Raw genomic sequence first — 25,003 nt, 5'->3', positions numbered from 1 at the left:
TTTTAGATGGGTGCAGAATTGGCTCAGACACAGGAAGCAGAGGGTGATGGTGCGACGGAACCTCATCAGAACTGGCGATGTTAAGAGTGGTGTTCCACAGGGGTCAGTGCTAGGGCCTGCTATTTTTAATATATATAAATGATTTAGATAGGAATATAAGTAACAAGCTGGTTAAGTTTGCAGATGATACCAAGATAGGTGGATTAGCAGATAATTTGGAATCCGTTATATCATTACAGAAGGACTTGGATAGCATACAGGCTTGGGCAGATTTGTGGCAGATGAAATTTAATGTCAGTAAATGTAAAGTATTACACATAGGAAGTAAAAATATTAGGTTTGAATACACAATGGGCGGTTGGGAAAATCGAGAGTACACCTTATGAGAAGGATTTAGGAGTCATAGTGGACTCAAAGCTATCAACTTCCCAACAGTGTTCAGAAGCCATTAAGAAGGCTAACAGAATGTTAGGTTATATAGCACGATCTGTGGAGTACAAGTCCAAGGAGGTTATGCTCAACCTTTATAATGCACTGGTGAGGCCTCATCTTGAGTACTGTGTGCAGTTTTGGTCTCCAGGCTACAAAAGGACATAGCAGCACTAGAAAAGGTCCAGAGAAGAGCGACTAGGCTGATTCCAGGTCTACAGGGGTTGAATTATGAGGAAAGATTAAAAGAGCTGAGCCTTTACAGTTTAAGCAAAAGAAAATTAAGAGGTGACATGATTGAAGTATTTAAAATTCTAAAAGGAATAAGTACAGTGGATCGAGACTTGTATTTTAAAATGAGTTAATCAAGAACACGGGAACACAGTTGGAAACTTAAGGGTAAATTTCGCACAAACATTAGGAAGTTTTTCTTTACACAAAGAAAGATAGACACTTGGAATAAGCTACCAAGTAGTGTGGTAGGCAGTAAGACGTTAGGGACTTTCAAAACTCAACTTGATGTTTTCTTGAAGGAAACAAGTGGATAGGACTGGCGAGCTTTGTTGGGCTGAATGGCCTGTTCTCGTCTAGATTGTTCTAATGTTCTAATGACTGTTGGCACTTTTTATCTTTTACTTTCCTTGCTCAGATTGGGCCAATTTGTGATAAAATTTAGGTGAATTTTAAGGTTTGTGGGTTTTTTACTGTAAATGTCTACAGCACACAACATATCTTGTTCCAAGATAATGTGCTTACAATTAATTCCTTCAATATTGTATTCTTAAATCTCCCATACTGGGCTTTATTTTTTACCAGCCATATTGATCTCTGGTTCCATCTCAGGCACATAAAATTTATAGACAGAATTTTGACACCTGCAGGCCTGAAAAGATATAAAAAATCAGAAAACAGATTCTACTGTATTCTGACAGGTGTAATCATGAATATAAAAAAATCAGAAAACAGATTCTACTGTATTCTGACAGGTGTAATCATGAAAATCATGGGGGCATAGGTAGAACAAGGCTCTTAGGTTGGAATAATTGTGCAGACCCCACCTAGCTGTATTGACAGAAACAAAGAAAAACAAGCATGTAATGTCATGTTTAGTGTCAGTGAGACTTTAATAGCCCATGCATAAGAACAGTAAACCCTTAATGTGTATAGTAAGAGCAGTAATAGGACTGAGGACAGTCAAAAATGACAGAAACAGGATCTGAGATTAGGAGAGAAAGAGCAGGATCGCAGGAGACGTGGAGCCTATCCCAGCAGCTTTGGATGCAAGGTAGGAAAAAACCCTGGACACGGTGCCAGTCTATTGCAGTAATACTATATATATATATATATATATATATATATACACACACAAATACAGTGGAACCTCCAGATACAAGTTTAATTCGTTCCAGCACTGAGCTTGTATAGCGAATTTCTCGTTTCTAGAACAAACTTCCCCATTGAAAATAATGGAAATCCAGTTAATCCGTCCTGCACCCCCAAAAATATCAACATAAAAATTAATTTTCCTAACAAATAACACTGATAAATAATATATACAAGTGGAACCTCGGTTTTGCGAGTAACTTGGTTTACAAGTGTTTTGCAAGACAAGCTAAATTTTTTTTATTAATTTTGACTTGATAAAATGAGCGATGTCTTGCAATATGAGTAGTATGGATACACTTTGTCTGCTGAGCGTCATGTGATCATAACTGAGCTGATGGTTCTCTCTCGCCTCTCTCTCTCTCTCTCTCTTTTTCTCTCTCCTCTCTCTCTCTCTCTCTCTCTCTCTCTCTCTCTCTCTCTCTCTCTCTGTCTCTCTCTCTCCTCTTGAGGGCAATCTTCTCCTATTCTCCGTCTGCATGTCCATGATATTTTTGGATACGCTTATATGGCGAACTGCTAGAGCGAAACCATGAAATCACAAACGCGTAGATCCTCACGCTACGGGAGAACAAGGAACACTGAGTGAGCTGACGGGCTGGTAGTGTCAGCTTGGGTGAATCCCCCGAGTCAAGGTGGATCGGGAAACGCATCACGTATACCCACAGCCTGGCTCATGGCTCGTTCTGCGAACCAATACTCGTATTTAGATCCGAATTTTTAGCATACTTTCCTCGTATCATGAATTTCTCGTATACAGAGCTGTTCAGTATCTCGAGGTACCACTGTGTGTGTGTATAATATATATATATATATATATATATATATATATATATATATACTAATAAACGGCAAAGCCCTCACTGACTGACTGACTCATCACTAATTCTCCAACTTCCCGTGTAGGTAGAAGGCTGAAATTTGGTAGGGTTATTCCTTACAGCTTCCTTACAAAAGTTGGGCAGGTTTCATATTGAAATTCTACGCGTAATGGTCATAACTGGAAGCTGTTTTTCTCCATTTACTGTAATGGAGATGAGCTTGAAACCCGTGGGGGTGGAGTTTCGCAGACATCATCACGCCTTCCACGTAATCACGCAGTACGTAGAAAACCAAGAAGAGGCCCAAAAAGCGCTGAAGAAAACATGCATTATATAATTGAGAAGGCAGCGAAACAATAAGAAGCGAGCGAGTGACATATACAACCATATTCATGAGTTCTGCTACTTCAGAAACAAAGCACGATGTAAACCTAAACTTTAAATTAAGTTTAGAGACAGGCTGCCGCTGGCGTTTGTAATTTAGTGCCTACCCATATATTGCCCGTCAGCGGCAATCCAATAGCAAACTGCCACAGGTAAATATTCACGGGTGAAGGACTGTGCTTATGCAGAGGAGGATGAGATGGTCAGGGTGGTGTTTGGCACAAACTCAACGAAACTGTGAGAGAAAGTTTTAAGTGCCGGGACTTCGGTAACATTAGATACAGCCATGGACATAGCACGAGATGGCACCAGCACAGCTGGGAAACTTCGATGCATGTACACCGAACGGCTCACGTGAACTGACGCAGTGCACAGACAAGAAGGAACAGTTCCAAAGAGTGCTGAACAAAAAACGAATTACACAATTGAAAAGGCAGCAAAAAAATATGAAGCGTCTGATACATACAAGCATATTCATAAATGCAGCTACTGTGGAAACAAAGCACACGGTGGAAAAAGTCAATGTCCCGCTACAGGAAGACAGTGTAAAAAAAACCTGTGCATGCAGTGTGTCGGGTCTCAGATAAAGAAGAAGACGAGCTGTTTATTAATGCAGTAAGAAACGAATCGATGAATGAAACCTGTCACCCTTACAACGATTGACAAACACGGAATGTAACTTGAACACAACACATCCTACAAATACGAACCTGATTGAAAGAAATAATGATAATCAAATCCTTGATGACAGCAACACTCAGTAAAACTCACAAAACAATTACTGTATATTGACAGTCATGTTACGTTATTTTAAAATGTTCCCTTTTCTTTTCATAGCTTCTTTAACACACTACGCTCCGCTGCGATACGCTGGTGTATATATATATATATATATATATATATATATATATATATATATATATATACATATATATACATATACACATACATACATACATATATACATATATATACACACATATATATGTATATGTGTATATATATATGTATATGTGTATATGTATATATATATATATATATATATATATATATATATATATATATATATGTATATATATATGTGTATATATGTGTATATATATATGTGTATATATATATATATATATATATATATATATATATATATATACCCCGATCTACATACTCGAATAATGGATACTTTATTCGCCATCAATGATTGTTTTGGTAAAGCCATACTCGGTGTATTCATTAGATGAACGGTAAAAAAGTAAGAGCGAGGGGAGGATGACTTATTGAGGCATTCAGGCTGTAGTGCGCGTCAACTTTATCTGAATTGCGCGATCACATCTGAAAAAATATATCTTTTCAAGTTCTATTTAGTCCATATGTGTCAAACTCAAGGGCCATGGGCCACATCCGGCCCGGCGTGTAATTATATCCAGCCCGCGAGATCATTTTATATACTGTATTATTGTTATTAATGGCCCGGGTATATGAAGCGCTGGTAACACAATAAACTACAGATCCCATAATGCAGCACTTCAGCTGCCTTGCCGAACACTTACCACGTTAATCAAGTCTAGCTTATGATGCTGCAAGTTATTGCGAAGCTAGCTCACACGATGCTGAAGAGAAAAGTTGATTCTGAAAATAGAGCCTTTAAAAACCGATGGGAGGCTGAGTATATGTTTACTGAACACGTGTGTCTCATTTGTGGAGCTAATGTGGCTGTAATTACAGAATTTAATCTAAGACGGCATTATGAGACAAAACATCAGGGTAACCTGAAAGACCTGAATGCAATGCAGAAAATACAGAAAGCAGAAGAATTAAATAAGAATCTGACACTTCAGCGGACGTTCTTACCAGTGCACAATCACAAGTGAAGCTGTTTTTATGGGAGACACAAATGCACTAGTGCAACTTGCCCCTCTTTCCCTGTTGCCAAGTAATGTTGAACCAAGTCATCACTACGGTGTTCCCAAATACACACTTTGCTGATAAACTGGCGCACTGAGTTTGCACGGCGCTTTGGTGACTTTGAAGAACAAAAAAAGTCCGTCTACATGCGGCTCAAACCTTGTGCATGTTTGGTACCACATATCTGTGTGAGAAGCTCTTCTCAGTGATAAAGACTAACAAAACAGCACACAGGAGTCGCCTCACTGATGAGCACCTGCAATCCATCCTGAGAATCTCCACAACACAGAACCTCACACCAAACATAAACGAAATTGTTGCCAAAAAAAGATGACATATGAGCAAAGACAACTGAATGATTTGATTTGTTATTGCTGAAAGGAACACATTTTATTTATATTTCCAGGTTTTGTTATGCAGCATGTTCATATTTGAATTTGTATAATTTTGACAGGATATATTTTTATGGAGAGCAAAATCTTTTGGGATATTTAAAATCTAAGTTTATTTTTTATATAAAATTACATAAAAGTAAAGAAATTTGAATGTTTGTTCTTTTAACGTTTACTTTATTTCTAACTTGTATAATTTAGACAGGATATATTTTTATGGAGAGCAAAATATTATAAGTTGTTTAAGGTTTGAGTTGATTTATTCAGGAATAATATTCCTGTCTGTTTTACCATTCCTACCAAAGATATTTCTGTCGACTAAATAAAAATTCCTTCTATTTAAAATTTAAATAGAACTTGAACAAATCGATAGATCATAATATCCACGCAGACTTGCCGCGTAAGAGCGGGAGTTATCCGTTTTAACAAGCAGCGTATTGCACTGATACGAAATAGCTGTGTGTGTATATATGTAGATATGTATGTATATGTATATATATGTTTATATATGTGTGTGTATGTATGTATATGTATATATATATATGTATTTGTGTGTATATATGTGTGTGTATGTATGTATGTATGTATGTATATGTATGTGTATATATGTAGACTAGCAAAATACCTGCGCTTCGCAGCGGAGAAGTAGTGTGTTAAAGAAGTTATGAAAAAGAAAAGGAAACATTTTAATAATAACGTAACATGATTGACAATATAATTGTTTTGTCATTGTTATGAGTGTTGCTGGCATATATATATATACATCTATACACATACATATATACATACTGTATATACACATATACATATCCACATATATATATATATATATATATATATACAAATCTACATATATATATCCACATATATATATATTAGGTGTGGGACTCGATTAAAAAATTAATCCAATTAATTAGAGGCTGTGTAAAATTAATCTTGATTAATCGTATGTAATCCTTGCAAATAAATTTGCCCCAAATCGCAAATGTTTTTTTTAATTTAAAAGTGTTTTAGTGGCTTACAGAATCAAATAATAGACATGTACATGAATATTGTAAACTGAAGCTGTTTTAATTTCTGAAAAAAAGCCTTTAAACTGCATTTGAATTCAAAACAGAAACAAAAATATCATCCCTGGTTAAAATTGGGCAGACTTAAAAATAAAGTGGTAGTTTAAGTACTTTAAGTAGATTTTCAGAATAGTATTGTCTTTAAATAATAATAACCAAAATTTCAACATAAAGTGCAGTTTTCTTCTTAAAAAATAAGTCAGAAACATAAAAGGTAATTTGACCAACTTAATCTTTAAACTCTGAGTAACATTAGCCAAAATTATTTTGTACATTAGGCTAAAACAGTGTGATCATTGAACATTTTGTAATTAGAATTACTAACGGTCACGAAGTCCAATGATCCCCAGTAAGAGCCACAAAGTCCGCTTTCTGTAATGCATCTAATTTTGCTTGCTTTTCAGTGTGCACAAAACCATGCTTTTATCAAGGCTTTGCTCGGAAGTCGAAATGATCAGTCGTAGGAGCGCGCTTTATTCCGACTCTAACATTTTAATGCAGCACTTCAGCTGCCTTGCCTAACACTTACCACGTTAATCAAGTCTAGCTTATGATGCTGCAAGTTATTGCGAAGCTAGCTCACACGATGCTGAAGAGAAAAGTTGATTCTGAAAATAGAGCCTTTAAAAACCGATGGGAGGCTGAGTATATGTTTACTGAACACGTGTGTCTCATTTGTGGAGCTAATGTGGCTGTAATTACAGAATTTAATCTAAGACGGCATTATGAGACAAAACATCAGGGTAACCTGAAAGACCTGAATGCAATGCAGAAAATACAGAAAGCAGAAGAATTAAATAAGAATCTGACACTTCAGCGGACGTTCTTACCAGTGCACAATCACAAGTGAAGCTGTTTTTATGGGAGACACAAATGCACTAGTGCAACTTGCCCCTCTTTCCCTGTTGCCAAGTAATGTTGAACCAAGTCATCACTACGGTGTTCCCAAATACACACTTTGCTGATAAACTGAGCGCACTGAGTTTGCACGGCGCTTTGGTGACTTTGAAGAACAAAAAAAGTCCGTCTACATGCGGCTCAAACCTTGTGCATGTTTGGTACCACATATCTGTGTGAGAAGCTCTTCTCAGTGATAAAGACTAACAAAACAGCACACAGGAGTCGCCTCACTGATGAGCACCTGCAATCCATCCTGAGAATCTCCACAACACAGAACCTCACACCAAACATAAACGAACTTGTTGCCAAAAAAAGATGACATATGAGCAAAGACAACTGAATGATTTGATTTGTTATTGCTGAAAGGAACACATTTTATTTATATTTCCAGGTTTTGTTATGCAGCATGTTCATATTTGAATTTGTATAATTTTGACAGGATATATTTTTATGGAGAGCAAAATCTTTTGGGATATTTAAAATCTAAGTTTATTTTTATATAAAATTACATAAAAGTAAAGAAATTTGAATGTTTGTTCTTTTAACGCTTACTTTATTTCTAACTTGTATAATTTAGACAGGATATATTTTTATGGAGAGCAAAATATTATAAGTTGTTTAAGGTTTGAGTTGATTTATTCAGGAATAATATTCCTGTCTGTTTTTACCATTCCTACCAAAGATATTTCTGTCGACTAAATAAAAATTCCTTCTATTTAAAATTTAAATAGAACTTGAACAAATACGATAGATCATAATATCCACGCAGACTTGCACGTAAGAGCGGGAGTTATCCGTTTTAACAAGCAGCGTATTGCACTGATAATGAAATAGCTGTGTGTGTATATATGTAGATATGTATGTATATGTATATATATGTTTATATATGTGTGTGTATGTATGTATGTATGTATGTATATGTATGTGTATATATGTAGACTAGCAAAATACCTAGCTTATGAGAAGTAGTGTGTTAAAGAAGTTATGAAAAGAAAAGGAAACATTTTAATAATAACGTAACATGATTGACAATATAATTGTTTTGTCATTGTTATGAGTGTTGCTGGCATATATATATATACATCTATACACATACATATATACATACTGTATATACACATATACATATCCACATATATATATATGTGTATATATATACAAATCTACATATATATATCCACATATATATATATTAGGTGGGACTCGATTAAAAAATTAATCCAATTAATTAGAGGCTGTGTAAGAATTAATCTTGATTAATCGTATGTAATCGCACACGTAAATTTGCCCCAAATCGCAAATGTTTTTTTAATTTAAAAGTGTTTTAGTGGCTTACAGAATCAAATAATAGACATGTACATGAATATTGTAAACTGAAGCTGTTTTAATTTCTGAAAAAAAAAGCCTTTAAACTGCATTTGAATTCAAAACAGAAACAAAAATATCATCCCTGGTTAAAATTGGGCAGACTTAAAAATAAAGTGGTAGTTTAAGTACTTTAAGTAGATTTTCAGAATAGTATTGTCTTTAAATAATAATAACCAAAATTTCAACATAAAGTGCAGTTTTTCTTCTTAAAAAATAAGTCAGAAACATAAAAGGTAATTTGACCAACTTAATCTTTAAACTCTGAGTAACATTAGCCAAAATTATTTTGTACATTAGGCTAAAACAGTGTGATCATTGAACATTTTGTAATTAGAATTACTAACGGTCACGAAGTCCAATGATCCCCAGTAAGAGCCACAAAGTCCGCTTTCTGTAATGCATCTAATTTTGCTTGCTTTTCAGTGTGCACAAAACCATGCTTTTATCAAGGCTTTGCTCGGGAAGTCGAAATGATCAGTCGTAGGAACGCGCTTTATTCCGACTCTAACATTTTTGTAGCTGTGATGTGTGCATCAGTGTAATGGATGTACCAGGAAATCATGCACTGACAAAAGTTCCCGTTTGCTTGGAATTGAAAGTGTGATTAAATGCGTTATTTTTAACGCGTATGGAGTACATGCATCAAGCTTCTCAGCTGTGCTTGTGCTAATAAAGGGAAACATTTTAAAAATAACGTAACATGATTCTGCGTTAACCTAATATTTTTCATACGCCCCAAACCAAGGAGATGCGAAGGTAAATGAATCGGTAGCGCGACATACTCAGTGCATCCCTCTCGAATCGAACCTCGAATGTCGGCATTAGAGGCGAAGACTCTACAATTGCGCCACAGCCCGTACTGTAGATCGGGGTATATATATATATATATCCGCGTATCGCAGTGGAGAAGTAGAAGTTATGAAAAAGAAAAGGGAACATTTTAAAAATAACGTAACATGATTGTCAATATACAGTAATTGTTTTGTGAGTGTTATTGAATGTTGCTGTCATCAAGGATTTGATTATCATTATTTGTTTCAATCAGGGTCGATTTGTACGATGTGTTGTGTTCACGTTACATTCCGTGTTTGTCAATCGTTGTAAAGATAAGAGGTTTCATTCATCGATTAGTTTCTTACTGCATCAATAAACAGCTTGTCTTCTTCTTTATTCGAGACCTGACAAACTGCATGCACGGGTTTTTTTTTTTACACTGTCTTCCTTTAGCGGGACATTCACTTTTCCACCGTGTGCTTTGTTTCCGCAGTAGCTGCACTTATGAATATGATTCTATGTATCAGACGCTTCATATTTTTTTGCTGCCTTCTCATTTGTGTAATTCGGTTTTTGTTCAGCACTCTTTGGAACTGTTGCTTTTGTCTGTGCACCGCGCCAGTTCATGTGAGCCGCTTGGTGTTCTTGCATTGAAGGTTCCCAGCTGTGCTGGTGCCATCTCGTGTAATGTCAGCTAAGACCCGGCACTTAAAAGTTTCTCTCGCAGTTTCGCTGAGTTTGTGCCAAACACCACCCTGACCATCTCATCTTCCTCTGCATAAGCACAGTCCTTCACACTTGAATATTTCCCGTTAGTGTTTGTATTGGATTCCCGCTGATGGATGGCCTTATATGGGCAGGCACTAAATTACAAACGCTAGTGGCAGCCTGTCTATGAACTTAATTTAATATAAACTTACGGTTCACGCCGTGCTTTGTTTCCGCAGTAGCTGTACTTATGAATATGCTTGTATGCATCATTTGCTTCATAATGTTTTTCTGCCTTCTCAATTGTGAAATGGCGTTTTGTGCTCATCGCTGTTTGGAGTTCTTCCTTGTTCTCTACGTACATATACTGTAATGGAGTTCAGCTCGAAAGCCGCGGGGGACGGAGTTTCGTGTGACATCATCACGCCTCCCACGTAATCACGTGAACTGACAACGCAGTAGGTAGAAAACCAGGAAGAGCTCCAAAAAGCGCTGTAGAAAACATGCATTATATAATTGAGAAGGCAGCGAAATAATAAGAAACGAGCGAGTGACATATACAACCATATTCATGAGTGCTGCTATTTCGGAAACAAAGCATGGTGTAAACCTAAAGTTTAAATTAAGTTCATAGACAGGCTGCCGCTGGCGTTTGTCATGGCCACGGGTAATGCAGGATACAAGTTTAATGAGAGGACGCAGGGTATAAACGAGCGTTTTGATCACTTTGTAACTAAGTTAAAATTGCAGGTGAAGGGATGTGCTTATTGAGAGACTGTGTTTGTGTGGGATTGACAGTTAAGGCGGTGGGGGAGTCACGTCATCATCTCCCCTCCCATTCACCTCATTTCGCTCTGAGCTGAGCTCCGCAGCTAATGCAGTGTTACGGAAGCGACTTTGTGATGCTGCTACCAAATACTCACAGAAAAATCCACAAGTTAATACACATGCTGTCTCTACAGTTTCTCCACACTGAATCCTCCAGGCACTACTTACAAAAGGTTACATTGACAATCGTGTTACGTTATTTTTAAAATGTTTCTTTTTTTTAGCACAAGCACAGCTGAGAAGCTTCCATGCATGTGCTCCATAACGTGTTAAAAAATCACGCATTTAATCACACTTTGCATTAGAAGCAAAGGGGAACTTATGTCAATGCATAATTTCCTAGTACACCGATTGATCAGCGCTTCCCGATTCATTTTACCCTCGCACCACCTTGGTTTGAGAAGTATGAAAAAATATGAGGTTAACACATAAAAACAGATCACCAATTGAAGCTTTATGAATAATCGATTCGCCATCAATAATTGTTTTGGTAAAGCCATACTCAGTGTAATCATCCTTCCATTTTATAATTTTTCCACCACTAGCCATGATTAAATGAATGATAAAAAAGTAAGAGCGAAGCGAGGGTCACTTATTCAGGCAGGCAGGCGACAGCTCAGTAGCTCGAATTTGGATATAAGTAGGTTCTATTTAGTCGCCAGAAATATCTTTCTTAGATATGTAAGTTGAATTTATTCTTTTAAATTTCTATGGTAAAGAAAAAGTTATGCAATGATGACTAAATTTAACTATATAAAGTCAAAACTTGTATATATAAAGTCATTCCCGAATATATAAAGTCAAAACCTGAGTATATAAAGACGGCGTTGGAATATTTCGTAATATATAAAGTAAACGCTGGAATATGTAAAGTCAAATCTTAAATATATAAAGTAAGCGCTGCAATATATAAAGTCAGAACTTCAATATATAAAGTCAGCGTCGGAATATACAAAGTCAGTGCTGGAATATCCATCCATTTCCCAACCTCTTGAATCCGACCACAGGGTCACGGGGGTCTGCTAGAGCCAATCCCAACCAACACTGGGCGCAAGGCAGGAACCAATCCTGGGCAGGGCACATGCATCATTTTCAAAACATTAACCAAACTGTTTTTTTAATTTATTTTTCTGAATACGTTTTCGTTCACTTAGTTCAGTTCAGAGTCGTTTCAATCAATACATTTTGACTTCTACTTTATATATTCAGGAGTGAGTTTATATACTCCGATGTTGACTTTATATAATCAGGAATGACTTTATAAATTCCGACGCTGACTTTATATATTCAGGTTTTGACTTTATATATTCAGAAAAAAGTTTTGACTTTATGTATACTGACACTGACTTTATATATTCAAGTTTTGACTTTATATATTCGGGAATGACTTTATATATTCACAAAATCAATGTATTTGCCTGTTTGGCACCCCATTGTGTGTGTGTGTGTGTGTATATATATATATATATATATATATATATATATATATATATATATATATATATATGCCAGCAACACTCATGACAATGACAAAACAATTACATTGTCAATCATGTTACGTTATTATTAAAATGTTTCCTTTTCTTTTTACTTCTCCGCTGCCAAGCGCGGGTATTTTGCGCTATATATATATATATATTGTCACAAGAACGAGACATGGACAGAAAGGTTTGGGGCAGCCACCCGTATAATGTGGTATCCAGGCTGCAAAAGTCGTTTTAACAAATAATCAGCACTGAAGTGCATTCAACTGAGTCCAAAACAAGACTGAGGAAACAAAGGAAAAGGGGCAGGTTTTAAAGGGGGAGACAGGAAGTGAGGTCATATGGATCCGGCACGTGGTCTTCCACCATTGGTTCATAGCCGGACGTGACATCAGAGGGATTGGAGCTGGTGTGGCTGACTTCCATTGGCTCAGTCCCAGAAGTGATGTCAGGAGAGCTAGGTGAAATCCCCCGGGAATGGTCTACAGGCAAGGGAGAAAAAGAGTCAGTGCACTCTGCCACACCGTGGCATGCCTCCGAACTGCCTTCACTCAAGCCCTTTAGCTGCCTCCCATGCGCACATGTGTGACAATATATATATATATATAGATAGATAGATAGATAGATATATGACAACAACACTCATATCAATGACAAAACAATTACATTAACAATCATTTTACGTTATTTTTAAAATTTTTCCTTTTCTTTTTCATAACTTCTTTAATACACTACTTCGCTGGGAAGCACAGGTGTTCTGCTAGTATATATATGTATGTATATATATATATATATATATATATATATATATATATATATATATATATATATATATATATATATATATATATATATATATATATATATATATATATATATTATATATATATATATATAATATATATATATATATATATATATATATATATATTAATATATATTAATATATAATATATATGTATATGTGCAATGTGTATGACATAGCTGATGTTAAGAACAAAAAGATTATGATATTTCAACTATCTATTTTGAGAGAGAGAGAGGAAAATTGAAAGGGGGGGGGGGCAAATATTTTAAAATATTATACTGCCACCAGGTTATTTTCACATTATCAGGCATTTTTAGCTGTGAATGTAAAACTCATAAAAGATAAATTGATAAAGAATAAATACAAAACACATTAGTAGGTTTAGTTTTTCACCCGCTGGCAGCTCTTCAGTTACCTACCTGTGGTTCCCAACTCAGGAATTTTACAAGGTTTGTATCGCTTCGTTGTTGAAGGACCTTTTTAAAGCAGAAGTGACTGGTCAGCTACAATTTGCTGATATTGTATGTTGACCTAGTCAATCTCTCGATCAGTACCGTTTTATTTTCAAAAAGGATTTCCTCAATAAAATGTACCGTAGATACCTGAGAACTAAACTGAAATGCTACTCGCTCATAATTTTTCTGTCCATTACTAGGTTTTGTTGACCAGCATATTTTGAATTACATCTTGATATACTAGAAGTGCAAAGAAATGTGGTAGCTCATCATAAAGGTCATCAGACTCGTGCAGCTTGGAATTTGGCTTAGTGTGCGCTGCTGTATTAGTTGTGTGTACATACGGTAGCTTGGGCTTAGTCAGAATTACAGCTAACGTGCCATCATTTATGAACAGACTGAAATTCTGTAAGGTATTATCTGTATCTAATACTTCTTTCTTGAGCCCCAGATATCCAGTGAACAGCAGTTGCTGAGCACGTTCAAAGCAAAATCTTCACCTTGGTATGCTTCACTAACACTTGAATTTCTCACACAGTAAATCACTTTCTTCTTCACATGCTTTAGGTGCCTCTATGCTCTGCTTGCTTTGTCATTGCAAATGCTGTATCAACACCCACCCTCCGTCAACAGCTGCCATTCACTGAATGAATAGATGTGAGCTGCTTGTGGCGGGTGATATTTTTTTTAGAGTTAAAAGTTACAGGGTTAAAGACTAGCAGGAGGAATATTTATTCAAAAACCAAATATGAAATTATTATTAATACTGTATATTTTGATTAATTTCTGGACGCCTGCAGCCCAGGTTAGCCCTTATGTAAGTCCAGTTGTGATATTTTTTATATTATAAAATATTTTTAATAAATTATCATTTTATTTAATCTATTTTAATAGTTTCATTTAGTTTTAATTTTTCATTCAGGTTTTGTTAATCATTTAAATTTACAAAAATGTTTAATAATAGTTTCAGTTTTGAATGTAGTTTTTGTTAACTATAATCTTGGTGCTAAGCACTGTGAATTTCCTAGACTCTGCTTTTGTTTTTTGTTTTTATACCATTGACTGTTCAAATTGCATTAACTGTGTTCATTAGAAGAATATTTCTTTCTAAACTGGGGGTCATCTTTGTTCTCTTTTTTTACTCCTGTTTCACAAAGTGATGTTTTTAGTTAGAAAATCTAAATAGGACTGATATGTCACTGAGTGTAGATGTATATATGCATGGTTGTGTGCTTTGATGGAGTGGAGCCCTTTCCAGGATTAGTTCTTCTAGGGCCCAATTTCCACTGATCCTATATTGCATAAGTGTTTTAGAAAATGGATTAATGTTGTTTAAATGCCTGTTGCCAGCTATTATGCAGCAAAAAGGTACAAACTACAGATTAATTGCAAAATGAATATTTTTCTCACCATAACTAAATATGATGGCCAAAGCATTAAACTTACCAGTTTATCAATGTTTAATATAATTGTTGGTTTTGGTAAGTTAATACATAGACACTGACCATTCAGAGCAGTGATATGCAACCAGTCAGCTGTTATTGATTAGTATTTGGAATTTACTATATTTATGCAAATTAAATGTAAATATAATTGTAAGGCTAATTGGAACTGTTTTATTTCATGTCAAGCAGTAGTCAATTAGCTATTTGTAAAGTAATGGGTAAACATTGATTAAACCTTCCAATGTTGTACAAACTTATCCACCAAGGTATTGATTTTTTTTATTTAACTTCAGTTTTGATTTATATTGTATATCCATGAGAGTACCAATGGTAACATGCTGAGCTTAACAGACCAGACCATCTTGTCCAGGAAATTTTTTTCCGCTTCTTTTTTCAACTTTTTGGAAGTTAAGGGCAACTATGGAAGTCAAGAGAATATCTAAAAGACAAAGAAGACCATTGGATAGAACAGCCTGTATGCTGTACAAGAAGGCAAATCAAAATCATAATATGCCTGTAAGGAATTAGAAAGTAGATTTAGCTGAGGAAGTAGTGTTGGTGCACTTTTTTTTTTTACTATATAGCATTATTTACATGAACATGGCCTGCATAAGACAGTCATTATAAGGAGATCATATCTGGGATCTCATCACAAAAACAACATTGTAATTAATCAAGACAATAGAACATTTGCATAATACAGAGGCATTTTGGGACAAAGTGCTGAGGACGGATGACATTAAGCTGAAACTCTTTGCCCATTACCATTAAAGGTTTGTTTGGGGGGAAGAAGCATCATTTAAAGAAAACAACACCTTTCCAACTGTAAAGTATGGGGGTGGATCTCTTTTGCTTTGGGGTTTTATGGCAATTAGTTGCACAAGAAACATTGTGCTTGTACAGGCAAAAATGGATTCCACTAAATACTAACAAATCAAAGAATATGTGACAGTCAGAAAACTGTGACTGAAAATAAGATGACTTTTAAATCAAGACAATGATCCAAAATATACTTTAAAATCTGCTATGAAGTACCACGTGAAACACTGTGTGAAGATTTTGGAATGGCCCTTGCAGTCCTCAGACTTTCACTTGAACATCATTGAAGATTTGTGGGTAGGTCTTGTACTGTGTACGCAACAGGGATTCAAAGAGGTTTGTGCAAGCTGTGAATTTGCCAAAAAGAATTGTTATTGAGTACTGACTTAGTAGGATGCCCAAACTTTTGCTATAACATTCCAGTGCAAAATTCTCAAAACTGCTGCTGCACCAGTGAATGTCACTCCAGCAATCACATCTGCCTTCACTCTTGAACAAGTTATGCAGGTACTTGATCAACTGTCTGTACGTGGGGCAACTGTTAACCCATTTTATGTAGTTAACAAGCCACCATTTTCAAGGAGAGAACTTCTGTCTCCGATTCTCATCATAACCACATTAAACTCTGTTATGAGTGTTTCCATTGTGTACAGTAGGCCACAGTAAAGATGAAACCCTTTGATCCCCAAACTGAATTATCTCCATGTCTTGGCTGTGCACTCTTATACCCTTGTGTTCAGTGTGCAAAAACAACTTTCACTTTGTAAATACAAGGAATACATGGCATTCAGCAGCAGCTCTGGAAGCCTATGTTCTTGCAGCAATGTTCTAAAAGGTTTCAAACTTTTCCATGTCCACAAAGAACATGTAGACAGGATTGGCCAGCTCTTGACTCCCCAAAAATATCTTTCTAAATGCAAAGAATAGGACTACTTTTCTGTGATTAGTCAGGATGTATTTTGCTTCTCCTGGATTATAATTTCAGTTAATAACGCAGGGTAGATATTCGAAGGTAGTCTGTGTAGTGTAATCCCTTAATACACAGAACACACCCTCCTGCCTTCTTTTCAGTAATGGCGCACACCCCCACAGTTTTAACCTTCTTAAGGTACTGTTCTTGTATTCCATGCAACATTAAAGAGGCAATTTGGTCAAAACATTCCCACAGTATCCAGCATTTCCACTTGAGTTTAATCAATCTGGTGTAGCCTTGCCACTAATAAATCGTTTCCATGGCAGAGGTTACTTTTTTTCTGAAAAATCCTCTTTTTATCATTTAAATATTGCTGTAAAGAAGATCTTATTTAAGGTAATAGAAGTACAGTGGAACCTCGGGTCACAAACGTTTCGGAACACGTACAAATCAAGTTACGACCAAAAAGTTGGCCAAACTTTTGCATCTGTTCACAACCACACACTCGGGTGACGAACAAGCCAGTTACCCTTCCGGTTCTTACGTGCCGATGATTTCCTCATGTGTTCAGTCTCTCCCTGTGCATTCACTGTGAACTCTTTGTGCTCTATTTCGTTTTCTTTCCGGTTCGTATGCGCCGGTGATTCAGTCTCTCCCTGTACAGTACATTGTTCTCGGTCAGACGTTCATTGTGCAGAGGGACTTTACCTCAAAACTGTAATCTCCTCTCCACCCAGTTCCTCCTCACTTCCTTCATGCCAGAATTCGACTCATGAAAGGTTAGTTTTCTTGGTTGTTTATGGTTAGTTTTTATATAAATTACGGATTTTTCAAATGTTCATTTTTTTCCCCTGTGTTTAAAACTCATTAAAAAAAGTGTTTGCAGCGAGCAGTTCGTAAGGCTGTAGCTCGAACTCCTGCAATGTTTTCTCTGTTCAAGGTTTTCTCAGTGTTATTCAATGTTTTTACATTTAGTTTACTATTACACTGTATATTCTATTGTATAATTAACTATTTTTGTACTTATAAATCTTTAAAAAAATATGTATTTGTAAGGTCCAGAAGGGATTAATTGTATTTACATACAATCCTATGGGGGAAATTACTTAGAGTTTCCACTGTATTGATTTTAACCTTTAAATCAATAACAAGGAATGGCATGGTGGTGCAGTGGTACTGCTGCTCCCTCAAAATAAGGAGATCAGAGATCACATCCCTGGTGGCTCCTGAATAGAGTTTGTATATTCTCCCCATGTCCACTTTTTTTGTGAGTGCTCCGGTTTTCTCCCACAATCCAAAGACATGTAGGTAAAGTGAATTAGTGTTGCTAAGTTGGCCCTAGTTTGCACATATGTGTTCACTCTGTGATGGACACCCTATCCAGGTGTTGATCCTGCCTTGTGACTGATAATTTCTGGGATTGGCTGTAGCTGCCTTCCGACCCTGCCCTTTATCAGTGGATTCAGAAAAAGAAAGAATGAACTAATTAATAACAGTAAAAAGCAAAAACAATATGTGGACTTTTGATATCCAAAGATGTCACAGAGAGATTACAGTGAATGCATAGCTCTTTTTGACACTATTGTTTCTCAGATTCTCAAACGTCCTCTTATGAAGCAACCTTAAAATTGATATGAAATGATGCACATTATACAGAAAATGTTCCTAGTTGAAGCAACTCCGCATGGAACTCCCACAGTGATTTTTTTCTGTCTTTTAAATCATCTGCAAAAATTATTAGAATGCCTCAGAAATTAAGCTGCTTGGATTTGAGTGTGAACAGAGTGTATTTCTGTGTAAGTCAGTTATGTGTGTGAGTGAATATAATAATGTTAAAATTGCCTCTGAACCTAATAAATTCGCCAGATATTGCTAAGAGATACAGACTGAAGGAATATAACACAAAATAAACTTATGGATTGTTTACCCCATATAATGCATACATTTATATATTTGCAATAATTTTGGGCAGGTTTGACCATTGAAGGGTCACTAGAGAATGGTACTTTTTTCGTGTTTAATCATCTGTTCCCTATGATATGTTGATACAGAAATTACATATGTCTGATGTGATGATGTAATCAAGCAATTACCAGTAATAGCCTGTTATGCATGTGTTGTGAACATAGTAAGATTTCTGGAATAACTTAAATTGAACAGAATAAGAACAGTGGAAGCTCTATACATATTATTACTTAATAATATTGAAATCTCTTTTGACAGTGTGTGCAATAGCTTTGATTAAATAAGAAGCATTTTCTTAAATAAAACCAAAACCTTTTATTTGTTTGGCTAAATTTACTACTGAATCATTTTGTTTTATTAATGCAATGTCGGCCAAATATATTTATCATTAGAGTTAGCTTTACTGATTTGTGGATTTATTTTATTTTTTTTCTCTCTCTTTTAGTTCCATCTGATTTTGTTGATATTTTGGAGCAGTATACCAAACAGGGATTAAGAGTCATAGCTTTGGCTCATAGGAAGCTTGAGTCAAAACTTTCCTGGCACAAAGTACAGAACATTAACAGGTACGCCAGCTAAACCCAATTAAGAAAGTTATGAGAAGTTTAAAATATCAGATATTTAAGAATAAGAACTGTATAAACTACCTTCTCTTCAAATTATCACCAATTGTAAATAATTTATCTAAACATCTTCATCTTGGTATTACATTAGATTAAATTTCCAATTAATTCCAACTTTATAAATAAGGAGAACTTTGAGGATACTTTCTTTGGCAGTGCTAGAACAGCAGGCCTTTTAATTTATACTAATTGTTGATATAAATATATTAAACAGGTTAAACTTGAAAATGACACAAAACTAGGAGAAATATCAGATATACATCATTTTAATTATTACAAATTTCTCTGGACAGAACTGAGATTAAGTTAAGCTAGTTCTGCTCCCTAATCATGACATTGTAGACTGGCAAGTTTTACATGTTAATTAGATCATGCAAGTAAGAATTTCATTGTGCTCTATACACGAGACCCTTAAGCCTATGTATAGCAGCTGAAATTTAATGCAAATGCAATAGATGTAAATTGTGATTTAGTGAGTAAAGAATACAAATGTACTATTTTTAGTTTGAAACTTGATGTACACCTTATGTGATGGATGTGGAGATCAAATTGAATTTATTATAGACCATTTGTAGACACAAATTGAGTTAAGCAAGCAAGAAAATTGATGGGTGGGAAATTTCAGTTTATAGTTAGTTGCTTAAGAAATGGTGCATGATTTTCAGTGTTATATTCATTACATATAAAGGCTTAATTTTACTTAGTATTTAATTCCTGTGAATCACCCGTGCTGTGAATCACCCATGTGCCACATCTTGAAATTGGTAATTTTCTTTCAAAGTTAGAACATAGAAAATCTGGAAAATATGGTGAGCTGTTTGCTTGAAATATCTTAATTTTTGGAAATTCAGAATGATTGCAAATTTGGATTGTAATGTTTTAAATTACTATTTTATTTACTGATCTCATAATTACTTTCAAAAGTCTTTATAATATTTCTACAGTTAAGACTTAGAAGGTGAGATGGGAGGTAATGTCAGATATGCATGCCATTTTTTTTAGTTAGATAGAAATTAGAATATTATTAGGCCTGGTCCTGAGATTCAAATTTATTTCTAACTCTGTTTCCTTAGAGATGCCATTGAGTGCAATATGGAGTTTTTGGGGTTAATAATTATGCAAAATAAATTGAAGTTGGAGACAGCAAGTGTATTGGAACAGTTGCATAAAGCTAATATTCGTACTGTTATGGTCACTGGTGAGTAAAACACCTTTTAGTGAAACAGTTTATATATATATATATATATATATATATATATATATATATATATATATATATATATATATATATATATATACTCACTCATTGGAAAGAAAACATTCAGCTGCACAGTTACTTAATCTATATGTCTTTATGTTCTTCTGCTATTTTGTCTTTCATGATTGTTGATATTTTTATTCATTTGAAAATGCTGCTGTTACAGCTTAAGTTTTTCTTGACTTTTTGTACATTATCAATAAATAGTTTACCTTCTTAAAAGTGAAATATAAACAGTATATTTTAAAATGTAATGTGGTTATTGATTCATGAGAATGTACTTCTTCTGATACAGTATTCTTGAATAAAATTAAGCTGAAAAATTTCCACACAGGTGACAATATGTTAACAGCTATTTCAGTTGCTCGGGATTGTGGAATGATTCCTCCCAATGAAAAAGTTATTATTGCTGATGCAATTGCTCCCAAGGATGGACAGACAGCCAAGATTGACTGGCACTATGCAGATAATCCAGTGAAGCAATGTTCTACTACAGCAGGGTTACATTCAGAGGTAAAATGAAAAAAAAACAAAACCACAAAAACAACTAAGGAACATTCTTTTGCCTTTACAGTGAAACAGTAATTAGTTTGTGTAAAATTAAATCTCATCTGAGGAGTTACATTTCTTTTTAAAATTCCAAGTATTGTACTTGATTTTTTGTAAGCCAAATATATTAGTTTCAGGCATATTAAGAATATCAGGTTACCTTTCTTTATATACTTTAAATATGAGTCTTCAGTATGACTAGTAAGATATTCTTTTTCCATTTCATCCTTCCTGAATTGTACGGTTATTTTACACTTGTGTTTCTTTTTGAAACTTGGGTTTTTTAAAAAAAAATTGTAGTGATATAGCACATTTCCTTTTGATCCTTTGTTAGGTTTCTTGCATTATGAACAGAATTTGTACCATTTTTAATCATACAAGCATTTTGTAACTTACTTTGCATTTGTAAATTTTCTAACATATATAGTCTGATTTTGATGCTTATTCTAAATCCCAACCAGCAAAGTAGCACACATTTGTCTTGGGCTTTGCTGCCCTCCAGTGGACAAATAGTATTTTGTAAATTGCATATTTTTTTCTGAAATAGAAGAAGAAACAAGATTGGATTAAGTACAATTCAGATCTAAATACAGAATTTTATTTGTTTTTATGTTGTTTTTCTTTGAGACATTTCTTTGAATAGAAGAAGCTTCGCATCCCTTAAAAAGTGGACCACCATAAGTCTACTGTAGAGTCACATAATTAAATACAGGATGTATGCTTTTGAACTGCGAAAGGAGTCTCTAGATGAAGACACTAAGTTATCATGTGGAATATGCAATTAAAGCTCTTCATTTAGTGAAAAAAATCACAACCCATTTCAAAGCATCTGATTTAATGGTGCAGTGTATTTTTGGCAACTGTCGGAGGAGACATGAAAGTATGAATTTCATTGTACTATGTACACCTCACAATAAGCTTGACTTCACATGTATATCATTAGCTCATACCTAAAAACCGCTTTCACACATAACAGTGTTCATTCTAAAGTGCTTGAGTGTACAACTGATTTACTGTAAAGGCTGGATTTTTCAGTCCCATATGCAGGGCACAGCAATCACTACCTTCAGAATTCACCTTTTTCAAGGCATCTGTTCTTGTGGCAGTGAACCAATGGACCTGTTATGATATGCATCTCTATCTGGTGCAGTGACCTGGATTCAACAGATCAGTGTTGACTTGTCACTGGGTAGATACTGTATGTGCTGCAGGGGACAAAATGTAAAAGGCTAACCAGTAAATGTTATGAAATAAGCAAGTCTTGTGATCAACTAACAGTCAGTGCCTCTACAATGAATTTGTTTTGCTATGGTTAAATTGCCTGTGAAGACTTGCTTTTTGTCTTTCCATCGGGAGAACATACTGACTTTTGAAACCTTCTTTCACAACCTGCAGTAAATAGTAAAGATGCTAATATGTTGAAGATTTTTAAATAGTTTTTCATTTATAATTTACAATTCTATATCTGAACATCTGTTATACCAGCCTGCAAGAATACGGTTAGGTCCATAAATATTTGGACAGAGATTACTGTTTTCTAATTTTGGTTCTGTACATTACCACAGTGAATTTTAAATGAAACAACTCAGATGCAGTTGAATTGCAGACTTTCAGCTTTAATTCAGTGGGTTGAACAAAAAGATTGCATAAAAATGTGAGGCAACTAAAGCATTTTTTTAACACAATCCCTTCATTTCAGGGGCTCAAAAGTAATTGGACAAATTAATTAACTAATACTTGGTTGAAACCCTTTGCTGGCAATGACAGCCTGAAGTTTTGAACTCATGGACATCACCAGATGCTGGGTTTCCTCCTTTTTTTTTTTTTTTTTAAATTAATTTTATTACAATCCATACAAAGCAATCGAGTTTTTACAAGAAAAATTGAGTTAAGAACAGATCGATCCCCACCCCTGAGAGAGAGCAAGCCAAGCCGCGTTAAATTTTAAGGCTTGTAAACATACCTAAATTAATAAATTCTCTGTGCTTTATGAACTTATTTTAAAATATTAGATTAGATCCTGCCATGTTTTTAAAAAAGTCTGTACGGATCCTCTGAGTATTTGATTTTTTCCAATTTCAAATAATATAACACATCGGTTTCCCACTGACTTAAAAGAGGAGAGTTTGGGTTCTTCCAGTTTATCAGAATGAGTCTGCGTGCCAAGAGTGTAGTGAATGCAATCACAATTTGTTTGTCTTTCTCCACTTTAAGCCCCTCTGGAAGAACCCCAAACATAGTTGTTAATGGGTTAGGAGGGATTGTGAGTCCGAGGCTATCTGAAAGGTAAGTAAAAATTTTTGTCCAGAATAATGTTAATTTGGTGCAGGCCCAAAACATGTGACCTAGTGAGGCTGGGGCTTGGTTGCAGCGTTCGCAAGTTGGATCATGCCCTGGAAACATTTTGGAGAGTTTTAGTCGAGACAGATGTGCTCGATATATAATTTTGAGTTGTATAATTGTATGCTTTGCGCATATGGAGCTCGAGTGAATTCTCTGCATTGCTACTTTCCACTCCTTTTCTGATATTTTAATTGAGAGATCTTTTTCCCAGATCTTTGAAAGGGAGGGATTGTAAAATGATTTTATATATTGTAGAGATGGAGTCTAAGTCCTTGAGATTGAGCAATATTTTTTCCAGCATGGATCAGTGTGCAAGATGAGGATAATCTGGAAGGTTGTGTTTAACAAAGTTCCTAATTTGAAGATAGTGAAATAAATGTGTAGCTGGAATGTTAAATTTGGAATGTAATTGTTCATAGGATGCAAAGACGTTGTCTATATAAAAATCTCTAAGCAACTTAATTCCAAATTTTTTCCAGATATTAAAAACTGCATATGTTTGTGAAGGTTGAAAGAGGTGGTTCTCTTGCAGAGGTGTGACAGATAGAAGCTTCTCCGTCTTAAAATGCTTTCTACATTGGTTCCAGATTCTAAGTGAGTGGAGCACAATTGGGTTATTAGTGTATTGCCGATAACGTGTGTTTATTGGAGCACAGAGCAAGGAATACAAAGAAGTACTGCAGGATTTTACTTCTATTGCGGTCCAAGCCTGTGTATGTTCTTCTATTTGTGTCCAGGTTCTTATCGCCTGTATATTTGCTGCCCAGTAATAAAACTGGAAGTTAGGTAGAGCCATGCCACCTTCTGCCTTTTGTCTTTGTAGGGTTGCTCTTTTGATGCGTGGATGTTTTGAATTCCAATAAATGAGGTTATTGTTGAATCTAATTGCTTAAAGAATGATTTATTAATGTATATTGGGATGTTTTGAAATAAAAAAAGGAGCTTAGGAAGAATATTCATCTTAACAGTGTTAATTCTTCCAGCTAGTGTGAGATGGGATTTCCTCCTTTTTAATGCTCTGCCAGGCCTTTACTGCAGCGGCTTTCAATTGCTGTTTGTTTGTGGGCCTTTCTGTCCGAAGTTTAGTCTTCAACAAGTGAAATGCATGCTCAATTGGGTTAAGATCAGGTGACTGACTTGGCCATTCAAGAATTTTCCACTTCTTTGCTTTAATAAACTCCTGGGTTACTTTGGCTGTATGTTTTGGGTCATTGTCCATCTGTATCATGAAACGCCGCTCAATCCGTTTCACTGCTTTTAGCTGGATTTGAGCAGACAGTATGTCTCTGAGCACATCAGAATTCATTCAGCTGCTTCTGTCCTGTGTCACATCATCAATAAACACTAGTGTCCCAGTGCCACTGGCAGGCATGCGCGCCAAA

At 35.3% G+C, this 25,003-nt stretch overlaps 1 protein-coding gene across 1 annotated transcript in view; it reads left to right on the top strand.

Annotated features, from left to right (window-relative positions):
* The window catches only part of atp13a3 (ATPase 13A3), a 241,614-nt gene that overhangs the window by 175,944 nt on the left and 40,667 nt on the right, over positions 1 to 25,003 (top strand). The window contains exons 19-21 of the mRNA XM_039766114.1: positions 19,294 to 19,414; positions 20,545 to 20,669; positions 21,064 to 21,242. Coding sequence (XP_039622048.1) covers positions 19,294 to 19,414; positions 20,545 to 20,669; positions 21,064 to 21,242 — 425 coding nt within the window. The remainder of the gene's footprint in view (positions 1 to 19,293; positions 19,415 to 20,544; positions 20,670 to 21,063; positions 21,243 to 25,003) is intronic.

This window comes from Polypterus senegalus, chromosome 1 (assembly GCF_016835505.1).
Source record: "Polypterus senegalus isolate Bchr_013 chromosome 1, ASM1683550v1, whole genome shotgun sequence".
NCBI classification, from domain to species: Eukaryota; Metazoa; Chordata; class Cladistia; order Polypteriformes; family Polypteridae; genus Polypterus; species Polypterus senegalus.
The sequence above is the reverse complement of the archived record's forward strand: the minus strand, read 5'-3'. Positions and strand labels throughout refer to the sequence as shown.